General features: G+C 47.6%; 1 protein-coding gene across 2 annotated transcripts in view; it reads left to right on the top strand.

Annotated features, from left to right (window-relative positions):
- The window catches only part of Gcn1 (GCN1 activator of EIF2AK4), a 65,053-nt gene that overhangs the window by 2,186 nt on the left and 46,473 nt on the right, over positions 1-16,394 (top strand). For both annotated transcript variants that reach the window (XR_009056814.1, XM_057764201.1), the window contains exons 2-11: positions 5,375-5,477; positions 8,498-8,561; positions 9,007-9,138; positions 9,735-9,843; positions 12,955-13,053; positions 13,136-13,270; positions 13,938-14,006; positions 14,131-14,239; positions 15,288-15,362; positions 15,806-15,934. Coding sequence is in view for 1 of the 2 variants with exons in the window: in XM_057764201.1 (XP_057620184.1) it covers positions 5,375-5,477; positions 8,498-8,561; positions 9,007-9,138; positions 9,735-9,843; positions 12,955-13,053; positions 13,136-13,270; positions 13,938-14,006; positions 14,131-14,239; positions 15,288-15,362; positions 15,806-15,934 (1,024 nt within the window). In the remaining variant the exon portion in view is untranslated. The remainder of the gene's footprint in view (positions 1-5,374; positions 5,478-8,497; positions 8,562-9,006; positions 9,139-9,734; positions 9,844-12,954; positions 13,054-13,135; positions 13,271-13,937; positions 14,007-14,130; positions 14,240-15,287; positions 15,363-15,805; positions 15,935-16,394) is intronic.

Below are 16,394 nucleotides of genomic sequence, written 5' to 3' on the forward strand. Positions count from 1 at the left end.
AACGCTGATACTGTGGGGCCAGCAAGATGGCTTATTGAGCAAAAGTGCTGGCTGCTGTGCAAGCCTGGTGGCCTGCGTCTGAGTGCTGGGAGAGCACTGACTCCTGCAAGCTGTCCTCTGACCCCCTCTGTCTCTCTCTGGCCTGTGGGTGGCTCAGTGGTAGAACACTTGCCTAATAGTCGTTAGACCCTACGTGCCATCTCTATCCACTCTCCTACAGGATATTTTAGGCTGAGGGCATGGCTCCGTGATAGAATGTGTTTCTGACATGGATGTATGAGGCTTTATGTTTGATCCCCAGTGCAACAAAAGCAAACCCAACCAATGGAGGGGAGGATGGAGAACACAGGCAATAGCAGCAAACTTTCAGGAGCTAGAAAATGACAGAGATACAGATTTGCCAGACAGTGGTGGTCCATGACTTTAATCCCAGCACTCAAGAGGCAGAGGCAGGCGCGTCTCTGTGAGTTCAAGGCCAGCCTGCTCTGCAGAACAAGTTCCAGGACAGCTAGGGCTACACTGAGAAACCCTGTCTCAAAAAACAAAACAAAAACAAAAAAGAAGAGAAATGCAGGTCTTTGAACACCAGTGGAAGTGAGTCCCAATCCATCAGTTAGGAAACTCTGGAGCTCTCCTGCGATCCTTTGCAGAATCTTCGAAAGGTAAAGTTCTGGAGTCAGCTGACATGGAAGGGAGAGTGACTGGCTTAAGGAAGATGGTTTGAACCTAGGTTTAGATGCTGTCGGATATCTAGCTTTTCCACTCCGGCAAGAAACTAAAGTTTTCTCTCTTGTGACCTTAAAACTCAGCGCTGTCGACCCAGTGCTGGGAACACTTATTTAGGGTCACTTGTCAAGGAAATTGTTAACAGAATAACTCAAGACACTTTTCCCCCAGTGGATGGATATGTTTCTAGACCAGAGGACTCTGCACAATGGATAAAAGAGACTCAAAACAAAAGCATATTACCACGAAATTTCAGAATCTTAAAAAAAGAATCTAGCCGGGCGGTGGTGGCGCACGCCTTTAATCCCAGTACTCGGGAGGCAGAGGTAGGCGGATCTCTGTGAGTTCGAGACCAGCCTGGTCTACAGAGCTAGTTCCAGGACAGGCTCCAAAGCCACAGAGAAACCCTGTCTCGAAAAACCAAAAAAAAAAAAAAAAAAAATCTAAAAGCTTCTAGGAAGAAAAACTGGGTGTCCTCCAAAAGATCAGTCAGAATCGGCATTCCTATATTCCCAACACAGGATTCGAGGTGGAGGCCAGCCTAGGTGCATAGTAAGACTGTCTCTGAACACAGCAAAAACCACTTTGCTGGCTTTGGCCTTCACAGCCACAGCTAAAGGCTAATAGTGCAGAGGAGAAAGACAGAAGCTTCAGTACTCAGAAGGAAACTGATTTCAACATGGAATTCTGGGTCTTGACAAACTTGAATATGGTGCTAGCACCTTTGCACACTGTGCGTGCGACCTCTGAAATGAATGGTGTGTTCCATACAGACATCGTGGTACACTTGATGATAGTACCTTATACACCGGAGAGCCACCTGCCAGCTTGGGGTAGGACAGAAAATTCAGAGACTTCTTCAGGAGGAAGGACAGAATTTTCTGGAATGAAGACGCAAAACTAAGAGTTTGAATTGAATAATAAGATTAGGTAAAACAAGGCAAACAGGCGATGGTGGAAAGGGCAGTTCCCACTGCAGGGAAACAGACGCTGGACGGCATGAGGTGCACAGGTCGTCAGGTGGAGGGTGTGTGCTGTATTGCACAGTTGGACACTGACCACCTCAGCTGCTCGTGTTATAAACTGAGGACTGCTATTGGCGGGATGGGGAGCGTGGTGGAGTCAGGGCATGAAGGGTAAAATGGAAAAGCCGAGAGTTCCAGAGCCAGGAAGCCTCCATCTTGAGAGGTACAAAGGTGACTGCTGAAGTGTGGCTCAGCTCAGGCGTGAGGACAGACCTTCTAGAATCCTTGGGTTATGTGTCAATGTGAAAGTAAAACAAAGAACACTTAACTAAAGCAAGTCCAGGTGTGCTGACATCTTTCTGCCCTGCACTTGGTAGGCAGGCAGATCTCTGAGTTCAAGGCCAGCCTGGTGTATATAGGCTTGCAGGACAACTAGGACTATGTAGAGAGACCCCTGTCTCAAGAAAACAAAACCAGCGCCGGGCGTGGTGGCGCACGCCTTTAATCCCAGCACTCGGGAGGCAGAGGCAGGCGGATCTCTGTGAGTTCGAGACCAGCCTGGTCTACAAGAGCTAGTTCCAGGACAGGCTCCAAAGCCACAGAGAAACCCTGGCTCGAAAAACCAAAAAAAAAAAAAAAAAAAAAAAAAGAAAACAAAACAAAACCAACAAATAAAGAAAACACGCCCAAAAATATCAAAGCAAGAAATAGTTTATGTACAAGTTTGGATGCCATTGTATTTATTGCCAAGAGAATTATAGCAGATTTTACACATAAAAGAAAAAGCAGGGGGCCAGCAAGATGCCTCGGTGGGTAAAGCACTTGCAGCAAGACCTGATGACCAAGCCTCAGGGCCCAGCACCCACTCTGTGGAGTTCCCACAAGGTGTTCCCTAATTTCCACACTCATGGCCCCTTCTCCAAAGTAAATGTGAAAATAAATGCATTGTTCTGTGTCTCTGCACCCTTGATTCATGTTATTAATTTGGGCTTCCTTTGAAGAACCCTCAAAACCAACCCCAACCCCGACTCCAGACTTGATTGCCTCGTGGACGTGCCGCCTGCTCACATGAACTTTATAGAGCAGGTTTCCCTAGGTTTCTGAGAATGCTCACAAACTGCGCTGACTCAGATGTGGAAGACTGTGGGCATGTTGGTGTCTCTTTGTAGACCTGTTTGGTTTTCAAGTTTGGTTTTGAGAACACAGGTGCTGCGGCCATTGGCTCTACTTTGAGGCAGAGCCTTCTGCCTTGGAGGTGGTTCTTTCAGATGGGACTGTCGATGCTGCCCTTGCAGGTGCGTTAGCTTTAGTACCAGTGCCTTGAGGTGAGTGCTGTTGACGCCTTAGCTAGAGAAACTGGAGAGCGGAGCTGCCGTTGTTGTGCTTCGTTTCCACGGCTGTTGGAGCAGAGCTGGGGTCCAGCTTGCTTCACAGTTAGCAGTGTGTGCTTCTGTTCTGCCGGATTGGCCAGGGTGCTGGCACTCTCCCCTGGGAGGTCAGAGCGTGATGGTGGAAAGGGAGAGAGAGCATGCTGGCACGTAGTAGCCTCCTTAGATTCGAACTCTTCTCTCACAAACTTGCTTTGCCTCTCACTGTTTATCCATACTTCTAGTTCTGATTAGTTCTAGGTCTCTGCCTAACTTAAATAATTGTCCGTTTTCTGGGATTGTATTCAAATTTTTTGTTTTTGTTTTCAGAATTTTCTTCTTAATTGTTTTATTTATTTTTTAAAAAATTAATTTTATTTATTTATATGTGTTCTGTCTGCACATATGCCTGCACAACAGAAGAGGGCACCAGATCTCATTACATATTGTTGTGAGCCACCATGTGGTTGCTGGGAATTGAACTCAGGACCTCTGGAAGAGCAGACTGTGTTCTTAGCCTCTGAACCATCTTTCCAGCCCATTCTCAGAATTTTTGAGGTATATTTGTTTTTTTTTTTTTTTTTTTAAAGATTTATTTATTTATTATGTATACAACATTCTGCCTTGATGTATGCCCGCATGCCAGAGAAGGGAGCCAGATCTCAGTACAGATGGCTGTGAGCCACCATGTGGTTGCTGGGAATTGAACTCAGGACCTCTGGAAGAGCAGCCAGTGCTCTTAACCTCTGAGCCATCTCCACAGCCCCTTGAGGTATATTTGTATGTAGAAAAAGCACCACACCATTTATACACCTTTCCTCTCTCTCTGATACAGGATCTCAGATCCTGCAAATCAGGAAGGCAGGCCTTGAGCTCACAGGGACTCTACTGCTGTGACTAAAGGCCTGCGCTGACTAACGCTCCTGGCTCATGCTACTTTGGTTTTTGTTTTGTTTTTTAATTTTTTTTTTTGTTTGTTTTTAGAGAGGGTTTTTTGGTAGCTTTGGAGCATGTCCTTGAAGTAGCTCTTGTAGACCAGGCTGGCCTTTTAGAAATCTGTCTGTCTCTGCCTTTCGGGTGCTGGGATTAAAGGCGTGCACCACTGCCTGGCTCATACTTTTTTTTTTTTTTTTTTTTTTTTTTGGTTTTTCGAGACAGGGTTTCTCTGTGGTTTTGGAGCCTGTCCTGGAACTAGCTCTTGTAGACCAGGCTGGTCTCGAACTCACAGAGATCCGCCTGCCTCTGCCTCCCAAGTGCTGGGATTAAAGGCGTGCGCCACCACCGCCCGGCTCCAGCAAGTACTCTTAAACACTGAGGCATCTCTAGCTCCTCCCCACTTTAAAAATCATGTTTACTGGGTTGGAGAGATGGCTCAGAGGTTAAGAGCATTGCCTGCTCTTCCAGAGGTCCTGAGTTCAGTTCCCAGCAACCACATGGTGGCTTTCAACCATCTATAATGAGGTCTGGTGCCCTCTTCTGGTCTGCAGGCATGCACACAGACCGAATATTGTATACATAATAAATAAAATATTTTAAAAAAAATCATGTTTACTTATTTAAAGTGTGCATAAGTGTGTGCATGAGTGTGCTCTTGTGTTCCCATGCCACATTGTGTGTGTCGAAGTACAGGACCTATTTGTGGAAGTCCATTTTCTCCTTTATTGCCTGGGTCCTCAGGTTTGGTTTTTAGTCCAGTTAGTGCTGCCTGTATGCACATGAATGTGGGGCCACCCCCTGGAGCTGGGGCAGCCATCAACCATGGTATACATTTGGGGTATGTCTGAGAGGATACTTTCTGTCTAGAGATTGTTGGATTTTGTCTTGCCTTGCTTAACTTTTAAAAAGGTATGTTGTACCACTTGATGGTGGTAGCACACACCTTTAATTCCAGTGCTCGGGAGACAGAGGCAGGCAGATCTCTGAGTTCAAGGCCAGCCTAGTCTATAAAGTGAGTGCTAGGACAGGTTCTAAAGCTACAAAGAAACCCTGTCTCAAAAAAATAAGAAGAAGAAAGGTATGTTGACTGGGTTAAAACAGTGCTTCTAAACAGTGGGTGATTTTTTCCCCCTTGTCCCTGGAGATTTGATAGTGTCTAGAAACTTGATTGTCACAACTGGGGCAAGAGGCGAATGGGTTACTAATGGCTGCAACTAGTGGGTAGAGCTGAGAAACACTGCTAAGTCCCCATGATGCACAGAGCAATTACTCAGCCCCAGCTGTCAGGAAAATGGCAGTTCTGCCGTGTGCACACTGAACGCACACCCTCACTGTTTGTGGTCTGACTGGTGACATTTTCTGCGGGTTTGGTCTTCACAGGTTTCCGAGACACTGAAGCGTTTTGCTGTGAAGGTGACAACAGCTAGTGTGAAGGAGCGGAGAGAAATTCTCAGCGAGCTGGGGAGATGTATCGCTGGCAAAGGTGGGTGTTTGCCCTGCACCTGCAGTGCTCTTTCTTTTGGAGATCAGCTGCGCTCTCTCGGCTTCCTCCTCCTTCCCCCTGACTTCTGCTTTTACCTTTTTTCCCCCTGATTTTTAGAGACAGGGTTTCTCTGTAGCTTTGGTTCCTGTCCTGGAACTAGCTCTTGTGGACCAGGCTGGCCTCGAACTCAAAATGATCTGCCTGTCTCTGCCTCCCAAGTGCTGGGATTAAAGGTGTGCGCCACCACTCCCCGGCCTGCCTTCACATTTTTTTAAATATAAATGTGCTTCGAAACAGTTGAAACAGTTGGGTCAGTGCAGATAGATGCCGAAGTCACACCATTTAGCTGTGTTGGTGTCAGATGTTTCTAGAAGACAACACCAATCTTTCTTGAGCATACACTGGCATACAGACACTTTTCTTTTGATCTGGGATATTTCTTTTTATGTCCACAGAATTAAAAGGATGGCAACAGGTGGTTGGCCAGTTAAGGACCCTAAGGTCTGTTAAGATTGACAGATCCATGTTTTCTAATGCTCTCTACAGGTGTTTGAATTTTACTAACTAGCTTTTTTTGGGAGTGTGTGTGTGTGTATGTATGTGTGTGCTTATTTGAGAAGAGGACTCCGTATAATGGCCTCAAACTGCCGTTCACCTTTCTTATCACTTGGTACTGGGATTATAGGTGTGCACTACCATGACGAATTTAAACAAACCAGCAGCTGGCCAACCGACATTCCGTCCCTCTTTCCCTCCCAAGACAGGGTCTCCTGGATGGACCAGCTGGCGTCTAGCTCCTACTGTCCTCTTGCGTCACCGTCCCCAGTGCTGAGATGCAGGTGTGAGCTGTTGCACCTGGCTTTTCCTCTCACTCTCACTTGCTGCTTCCAGCCTACTGTTGCCTGGGCAACAGCCAAGCTTGTTAAAGCTGTGAGAGCAGTAGTTGCTGTGTGTGAGCCTCTGAGCTGTCCTCCTGTTGTTAGTGCTGTAGTCTAGAATTTTATGCTCCTTTGGAGTTCATCCATGGTACCTTCTCAGCAAGGCTCTAGTTAAGGTTGCCATGTGATGCCACCAGATGTCTGTGTGTATGGAGCCATAATGGTTGAATTTCCCTGTAGAATAACTGCCCAGTAGTACTACATCCTGCTCCCCCAGTCTATGGAGTAGGCTTGACCTCTATGTCTTGTGTTTGAGTTTGTCAACCACTCTGAATCTTTTTTTTTTTTTTTTTCCAAGACAGGGTTTCTCTCTAGCTTTGGAGTCTGTCCTGGAACTAGCTCTTGTAGACCAGGCTGACCTCAGACTCACAGAGATCCTCTTGCTTCTGCCTCCCGAGTGCTGGGATTAAAGGTGTGCACCACCACCGCCCGGCTTCCACTCTGAATCTGGCGTCCTGAACTCTCATCGGAGTGAGGTGCAGCCTCCTGTATGGAGCTGTCATTTCTCGTTCTCTGTTCCTCTGAGCCCAAGTCGAACATGAAGCTAGTGATATCTCTCATAGGTCGGTGTGGGGGTCAATGAGAGCACAGTTGGTGGCAGTGGCACACTTGCAGTTTATGTTTCCGGTCGTTATTCCTGCTCTCTCAGCCTGTTCCTGCCTCTGGTTACTGTCTAAGTGTTGAGAGTGCTATAGGGGCTGGGAAACATCACCTGAAACGGGAAACACCAAGAAAGCTCTTCCTGGGCTTGATCATCTCACAGTTTAGGCCAGATTTCCCTGAGTTGAGCTTCTGTCTGCTGGCCGCATGCCCTGGTCTGGCTGGTAGTGCTTGTCTGAGTTGACTGTCCAGCATGCGTGAGCACTCTTGTTCAGCCCAGCTACCCCTCTGGCTGCCCTCCTTGGGTTTCTGTTCACCTCCTTCCTTGTAAGGTGGGTTCAGACAGCAGAGCCTAGCTTGTGGGGATGGCATACATGAACGTAGATGAAGTGCGCAGAGCAGCACTGAGCGCCAGGTGCTCTCAGCACACTGTATTTCTTCGTCTGTCTTGTTGTTAATCCCATCCGGCACCTGGTTCCCTCTGCGCTTCCTACAGTTGACTAAACGCTCAGCAAGCTTAGACGTTCACCACCTAGTTACAGGTGCTCTTCCCTTTCTGGCTACTTGTGGTACTTTAATCTTTTTTCTTTTTTTTTTTGGGGGGTGGGGTGGAACACTTTGCAGTCTTGCTGTAGACCAGGCTGACCTCTAACTGACAGAAATCCACCTGCCTGTGCCTCCCTGAGTGCTGGGATTAAAGGCATGTGCCACCATGCTTATTTTATGGCATTTTAATCTTGGACTTTAAATTTTTTCTTTTAATTATTATTTTGTGTAGCCATGTGTGTTTTGTTATTGAGACTGGGTTTTTGTGTTGCCCAAGCTGACCTCAAACTTCTGGGATCAAGCAATCCTCCTACCACAGTCTCCTGAGTGGCTGGTTGCAGGGTGGGGGTGGGGGGGAGATACTACTGACTTATGCTTTCTGTCTGTCTCTTTATCTGTCTATCTTTCTTTCAATTTTTGAGACAGTCTTACTGTGTAGCTCTGGCAGACCTGGAACTTGCAATGTAGGTCAGGCTGGCCTTAAACTCACAGAGATCCTCCTGTTGCTACTGCTGGCTTTAAAGGCATGTGTTACCATACCTGGCCTGTCTGCTAATTTTTAATTACTTATTAGCCTGTGCATGAGCAGATACTTGCAGGTGATCATAAACTAAACAGCCCAGGGTAAAGCCAGTGTTCAAGCCAGGAAGTAGAAGAGCTGTACCCCTATTGATTGTCCGCCCTGTAGAGGCGGGGAAGATAGTGAGCAAATTCTCATGCTTGCTCTTCACTGCCATTGCTTTGTCAAGTGTCTGTGCTACTCCGAGCTTTCCTGTACCATGTGTTTTGATACTGCCTTTGTTTCCTTGGGGTTTTAGCTTAAAGATTTGGGGCTTACTGGGGTGTTGGTGCCAAGATCCTGTCTGAGAGAAGGACCGACGTAAGCAGATGCTTATCACTGTGTGTATTGAGTCTCTGTGTAAACTTTGCTTTCAGATCTGCCAGAGGGAGCAGTAAAAGGGCTCTGCAAGTTATTCTGCCTGACTCTGCATCGATACAGGTGAGTCCCAACCAGAGACACAGTGTCGAGTGGGGAGAGTCCAGTTGTGAGAGCCAGGCCTCTTAGGGCCACGCTCTAACTCTCTATAGTTTCCTCATCTGCAGAAGAGATGATGCCATTATACACCTCATGGGTGGTCGTTACTGTGAAGGCCTGGGATAGTGCTTACCTCTGTGATATCTCAGCATATGTAGCCACTCATTAGTTGGGCCTGTAAAGGCATCTAACTTAATCTGAAGTCATGGGGCGTATACCATGGCTGTAGACCCTGCCCTTCTTGTCAGCCTCTGCTCTCACCAGTACTCTAGAACTCTGGGGCAAGGTGGATTTATCTAGTTGATTCCTGTCACCTGGGATCCATTGGAATCGGGTACCATCAGTGTTTCCCCAGAAAGACCAGTGCTTGCTGAGATCACCCTTTTCCCTTCCTTCCTTCCCACCCCAGAGACGCGGCCTCCCGCAGGGCTTTGCAGGCAGCCATCCAGCAACTGGCCGAGGCCCAGCCAGAGGCCACAGCCAAGAACCTCCTGAGCTCTCTCCAGTCCTCAGGTGTTGGCTCCAAAGCAGGTGTTCCGAGGTAAGAGGTTAAGTCTGTGGGCCTCCAGGGGTTTGTGGAGTCCTACTCAGGTAGGCTGGTACAAATGAGCAGTGTGAGCACACCTGCCTCTTAGCTTGGCACTGTGAATGGCACTTAGAGCCTGCCTCTAACAAGGGGAACCAGGCTAGTAGAGAAAGTGGCTTTTCCTGAGGAGCAGGACTGGGAGTCAGTGGGCCCAAGGCACTGGATGGGGAAAGCCAGCTTGCTTTAATTAATTAATTAAAAATTATGTGTATAAGTGTTTTGCCTACATGTATGTCTGTGCACCAAGTATGTGCCTGGTACCAAGAGACACCAGAGGAGGGCGTCAGGTCCCCTGCAGTAGACAGTTGTGAACTGCCTGTGGGTGCTGGGAGAATTACCAGATCCTTTGGAAGGACAAACAGTGCTCTTAACCTCTGAACCATCTCTTCTTGTTTTTATTGTTGCAAATGTCAAGTGGTGAGATTTTGGCCAGTGAGGCCTAGACTCTTGTCCTGAGTTGTCGCTGATGATGTTAGGGAACAAGTCAAGGGAGGGTTCACATACTGTGCTGTGCCTCAGGATGTGCGTTTGTCTCTCTCCCTTCTCTACAGCAAGAGCAGTGGCTCGGCCGCCTTGCTGGCTCTGACCTGGACCTGCCTTCTAGTGCGCATTGTCTTTCCCCTGAAAGCTAAGCGGCAGGGAGACATCTGGAACAAACTGGTAGGTTCCCTTGCCTTTGGAGGATCCATGAGGGTCACCTTTGCGCAGTTGTATGATGTTTAAGCATTTCTTGAGTCCCAAATGCTCTCCCAGGTGGAAATTGTCCCGAGGTGCATGTTTGGTGGTGGGCGTAAGTGCAGCGGGAATCACATTCGTCTGTTCATCAATGCTCCCAAGCTTCTCTGGGTCAGATGTGATTCTAGGCATTGAATGCAATGATGAGTAAGACATGTGGGCCCTGCCTTCATGAGAGGCCAGACTGGGGAGATAACTAGAAGGCAGGGACACCAGCAGACAGAGTAATACAGATGAATACAGATGATGTAGATCATGTTATTTCCTGGCTAGCGCTCTCTCACCTGTGTTTGGATTTTAGAGTAATAAAATGAAATTCTGGCTATTGTCTTGGTCATCTAATCTCTCCCCTTTCTATGTCTGCTCCTTGCTCAGTCTCTATTTCTTCTTCCCACCTGTCTGCTACTCAGAGATGGCCTGTTGGCTGGGTGTGGGGGGGTTCTCTTGGATGCCTAGGTAGTCCAGGTGGGGGTTCTCTTGGATGCCTAGGTAGTCCAGGTAGGGGTTCTCTTGGATGTCTAGGTAAGCTAGGTTGGGGGTTCTCTTGGATGTCTAGAATGGTTGATGGTTCTGGAAGTAGTCTTTTTTTTTTTTTGGTTTTTCGAGACAGGGTTTCTCTGTGGTTTTGGAGCCTGTCCTGGAACTAGCTCTTGTAGACCAGGCTGGTCTCGAACTCACAGAGATCCGCCTGCCTCTGCCTCCCGAGTGCTGGGATTAAAGGCGTGTGCCACCACCGCCCGGCTCTGGAAGTAGTCTTGAGGGTGCTGTTGTGGATCTACTTTTTGGCTATGAGATTTGACAGAGCCACTTACCTGCCTTCATTAGAGAGGCATTCTAAAGAGATTTGCAATGGCCATAGACACTGTAGAGTGTAGTGCGTGTAGATACAGATGACTCTGGAACCTGCCACAGTGTGGGTTTCGTTGTTAACAAATGGCTTTCTACTAAGGTGGCTACTAGCAGGCAGGTTCTCTGGCTTCTCTCCATTGAGTTCTTGACAGCTGCTACCTGTGCTGGCAGTTAGCTTAGTGAGCAGGAGGGTCCAGCTGCAAAGTGTTACAGGACAGAGTGTGTCAGGAGCGTGTGACTTGTTGCAGGAGCTGGAATCTGGGCTTTTCTTTTTGCTGATTCTGTTGTCTGTTATATACGTAATTAATTCGCCATTCACTGGCTGGCACTGTGCTAAAAGCTGGGGCTGCTGTGTGAATTGGGCTGAGAAACCTATGCTTTTGTGGAGCTTATGCACTGTTGGAGAAGATGGAGTCTGGTGCCATGCTAAGGACACGCAGGCTGGAGGGGCGGGCGTGTGGCTGAGGGTGGTGGGAGCAAGGCTTCTGTGAGGAGAAGGGAACTCTTGAGCAAGGACTGGAACAATTCAGGGAACCCTGATACGATTCTGAGTGGGATACGGGTAAGCTTGTTTAATGATGCAGCTCTCAACATGTGTAGAAGGGTATGCTGTTAGCGTAGTAGAGAAGGGTCTGGTAGCAGAGAAGGATGTACCTGTCCCTAGCCACCGTGGTGCCTGTGCTACCAGTTCTTAGGACTATAGAAATGTTTTCTGTGTATCTGACAGTTTTTGGTTCCAGTGCTGCAGATTTAACCAGGGCCTTGTCTGGTCTGGAACTCTTCCTCCTGAGGGCTGGGATTAAAGGTGTGCACCACCATGCTGAGCGTCACCTTACTTCCTACAGAGCCTAGCACAGTGTCTGCTGTTTACTGTTCATTGAGTATCTTGCTCTTTCTTATTTTCTTAAGATTTTTTTTCTGCTGGGTGGTGGTGATGTATGCCTTTAATCTCAGTACTGAGGAGTAAGAGGCAGGCGGATCTCTCTTGAGTTTGAGGCCACCCTGGTCTATAGAGCTAGTTCTAGGATAGCCAAGGCTTAAGAAACCCTTTCTCAAAAAACAAAACAAAACATGTATTTTTTGTCATTTTTGAGCCAATGTCTCACTGTGTAGCCTTGACTGACCTCAAACTCGATGTGTCGAACAGGCTGACCTGGAACTCACTAAGATCTGGCTGACTCTGCCTTCCGAGTACTGAGATCAAAGGTGTCCACCATGCTTGACTTTAGGATTTGGTCCTTAATGAAGGAAAGTCTAGGCAGATACATATATTAACTAGGATTTCTTGTTCTGCTCCCGAATGGCAGCTGTCTTACAGATGTATGTTTATTGTATCTTATTGAAATTTTTTGTTATTGGGGTGAACTTTGAACTTCGTGCATGCTATGTTCTGAGCATTTGTGTCTTTGTTTGTTCAATATTATTTTTTCTCCCTGAACTATAAGGTGCCAGAATGCACCTTGTTCTCCTTGTGTATACTGTGGCTCATAGTAAGTGTTTAGCAAATATTTATTAAATAAATGCATGAATGAGGCCGGGCGGTGGTGGCGCACGCCTTTAATCCCAGCACTCGGGAGGCAGAGGCAGGTGGATCTCTGTGAGTTCGAGGCCAGCCTGGTCTACAAAGGGAGTTCCAGGACAGGCTCCAAAGCTACAGAGAAACCCTGTCTCGAAAAAACAAAAAACAAAAAAAACAACAATAAATGCATGAATGAACAGTGTTAGGTGAAAGACGGGATTTAGGGGGCTGGAGAGATAGCTCAGAAATTAAGATCTCAGGCTGCTCTTGGCGAATACTCAGGTCTGATTTCCAGCACCCACATGGTGTTCCAGAACTGTCTGTAACCCCAGTTTCAGGGAATCTGACAGCCTTTTCTGACCTCCAAGGATATGTGTGTGTGTGTATGTTTATGTATGTGTATGTATGTATGTATGTATATATGTATATATGTGTATGTATGTATATATGTGTACAAACATACACACAGGCAACAGCTCTTTACACATGAAAAAGAAAGGGGCAGATTTAGGACAAGGAGTTGGTAGAGACAAGAGGGTTGGGTTGGAGTGGGTGGGATGGAGATGGAGCTAGAGTCTAGAAGGCCTGGTGGATGTCTGTGGCAGTCTATGAGGGTCACAGGACACCTCTGAGTTGTATCGTGATTTGGCGTTTCTTTGTGCTGGCAGGTGGAGGTGCAGTGTCTGCTGCTGCTGGAGGTGCTGGGTGGCTCCCACAAGCATGCTGTGGATGGTGCGATGAAGAAGCTCACTAAACTGTGGAAGGAGGTGAATGGAGCTGGTGGGAGGTAGGAGGCCGTGCCTTTGTACCTCTGCCATCTGACTCACCAGCCTTCTACTTGCTCTTCAGAACCCTGAACTGGTGGAGCAGTACTTTTCAGCTATCCTTAGCTTAGAACCCAACCAAAACTATGCTGGCATGCTGGGGCTGCTCGTGCAGTTCTGCACGAATCACAAAGAGATGGACGTGGTCAGCCAGCATAAGGCAAGTGTCTAGCGACTGACAGTGGGTTTGCTGCATCAGGGGTCTGGAGGACAGCCATGGAAACTTGCTTTGTCTTGTGGCCTGTAGCGGTAGCCTGTGTGAATCCTGGTGTAGTCACTGGGGTGAGAGACTTTACTGTTCACCTCTACGGGTAGCTACCACACACCAAGCATTGTGCCAGGAGTCGGGGTGCAGCAGTGAGCAGAAGACTGTGATCTTTGTGGAACTGAATCAGAGAAGATGCTGACATATGATAGATTGTCCCCTATTAATTGTATCTGATAAGTGTGACAAAGGAGATTTGCAAGATGGGTATCTGACTGGTACTGTGGTCAGGGAATGCGTCTCTGTAATGAAGGGACTTAGGGAGAAAAGAGAAGTTGACCAGTAAACAGGTGGGGCAGAACATTTTGGGCAGAGAGCAGGTAGGAAGACCATCGAGAAGGCAAGTTGGGTTCATCTGTGGGAGTGGGTAAGAGAGCTTTCAGATGTCACCAGCTCTGAGCAGGCAGGGGTGTCAAAGCCCTGCCAAGGTCTTTGAACTTTGTGTCAGGAGCCGTGGAAATGACTGCTCCCCACCTTTCAGTGGTGAGCATGGGAGCGTGGGAAGCCATGGGAAGTAGGACCTTTGCTTAATACTGAAGTTTTGGGACCTTGTGTCCTGTAGAGTACCCTGCTAGATTTCTACGTGAAGAACATTCTGATGAGCAAAGTGAAGCCTCCGAAGTATTTGTTGGTGAGTGAGTGGATTGCACAGCTACCACCCAGACAGTATCAAATCCTGTTTTAAATTCTGGATGCCGCCCTGCTCTTTCTCAGTCTTTCCATGAGGCCTGGGTGTTTAACTCTTTATGTTGTAGGACAACTGTGCCCCCTTGCTCCGGTTCATGTCCCACTCGGAGTTTAAGGACCTGATTCTGCCCACCGTACAAAAGTCCTTGCTCAGGAGCCCGGAGAACGTTATTGAAAGTAGGTTCCTGCTGGACAGGTGGGTGGGAGGGGATGCGCTGCCTGAGCAGCTCTGTTGCTGTTGGCTTTGCAGCAGGAGCACTGTGTTCTAAGTATGAGATATATTCACTGCCCTCACCAGGTAGACAGGAACTCCCTTCAGAATATGCTGAAATACATGGGCTTTCTTTTAAAATTATTTTCATAGCTAGGCAGTGGTGACACACGCCTTTAATCCCAGCAATTGGGAGACAGAAGCAGGCAGATCTCTGTGAGTTCAAGGCCAGCCTGGTCTACAAGAGCTAGTTCCAGGACAGTCAGAACTGTTACACAGAGAAATCCTGTCTCGAAAAACAACAACAAAAAAATTATTTTCATGAGTGTGTATGTGTGTGTGCATGCTCGTGTATGCATGTGTGTATGTTTATGTGCATGAGCATGCACACCTGTGTGTCTGAGTGCACGTGCCCACAATCTGGAAGAGGGCATCAGATCCCCTAGAAACTAGAGTTCTAGGCAGTTGTGAACTGGCTGATGTTGATCCTGGAAAAGCAACCAGTGCCCTTTATTGCTGAGCCCCATTAGGTGCTGTCTTGTTAAAAAAAAAACTATGGAAAGCTAGGTGATGGTGACACACACCTTGAATCCCAACACTTGGGAGGCAGAGGCAGGCAGGCAGGCAGGCAGGATGGATCTCTGTGAGTTCAAGGCCAGCCTGGTCCACAAGAGCTAGGTCTAGGACAGGTTTGATAGCTAGAGCGAAACCCTGTCTCAAAAAAAATGATAAAAGAAAACTATAGAAAAGTATCCTCTTAGAATACTAACTGTAATTATGGAGGCTGTAGAATCTTCAGGAGATATTTGAGATTAAGAATCTTTTCTCTAGACAGTTTGGTGTGAAGAGCAGAGCTTTAGCTTACGGGTTGATAACCTTGTGACCTTACAGAGGCAAAAGGCAGTCCTGTTACCATGGAGCTAAACAGGAGACTCCAGATGGCGTCTTCTGGGGAGTGGGGCGAAATAGGCACTGGCACTTGAAACTGATGAGCATTTCTTTCTGTCCCCTTAGCCATCTCCAGTCTCCTGGCATCAGTGACACTTGATCTCAGCCAGTATGCCCTGGACATCGTGAAAGGCTTGGCTAGTGAGTATACTGATCCCTCTGCAGCCACTTGCTGCACTGTGAGTTTTGGTTGTATTCGGTAGTTTTTTGCTCAGAGGGGGTGGGGCACGGTTTATGTTAGAAGTAAACTTTAGCGTCAACAAGACAGCTCCTTGAGTTAAAGGTGGTTTCTGCCATGTGTGCCAAGTCAGGTGTGGTCCTGGGAACATGATGAAAGGAGAGAACCTACTCCTAAAAACTGTTCTCTGACCTGTACATGTGTGCCATGGTACCTCTTTTCCCCCCAGACATAACTAAATAAATGTTAAAATGAAAAAAGGAATAAGGTTTTAACCACCAACAGGGGGAGGAGTTTCTTTTCTGAGATTGCTGATGATGAGGTCGGAGAACTGGGGTAAAGAGCCAGGACTAAAGTCTTCATGTTTAGCTGCTGCAACCCCTGAGCTGTGACTCTGTGTGTCCAGATCAGCTGAAGTCCAACAGCCCCCGTCTGATGGATGAAGCTGTGCTGGCACTGCGCAACCTGGCCCGCCAGTGCAGTGACTCCTCCGCCACTGAGGCCCTGACCAAGCACCTGTTTGCAATCCTTGGAGGTGAGCAGCCTTGTCAGCACAGCAGGGGACACACAGCAGATGTTCCCCTAGCCTTGGAGCCAGGATGTGGTAGGAATTTGATTCTGAGTCTACTCCAGGGGAAGCTTTTGATGAGGAACACTTCCACATGTGACGGAAGCACACCCATGGCGGTAAAGACCATGATGCCAGTGGTTTTAAGAATGTGTTTTTGTGTGCATGGGAGGAGAAAAGGAAAGAAAGATATGAAGATGTTAATGTGTCTTTGAGTAGTGGGAATATGCTGATGTAGCACATTTTTCTTTTTGTATTTTCTGTAAGAATGTAGTACTTTTGTTTGTTTGGTTTCTCAAGACAGGGTTTCTCTATGTAGCCCTGGCTGTCCTGGAACTTTCTCTGTAGACCAGGCTCGTCTCAAACGCACAGAGATCTACCTATCTCTGCCTCTTGAGTGCTGGGATTAAAGGTGTGCGCCACCACT

The sequence above is a fragment of the Chionomys nivalis genome, chromosome 3, assembly GCF_950005125.1.
Source record: "Chionomys nivalis chromosome 3, mChiNiv1.1, whole genome shotgun sequence".
NCBI classification, from domain to species: domain Eukaryota; kingdom Metazoa; phylum Chordata; class Mammalia; order Rodentia; family Cricetidae; genus Chionomys; species Chionomys nivalis.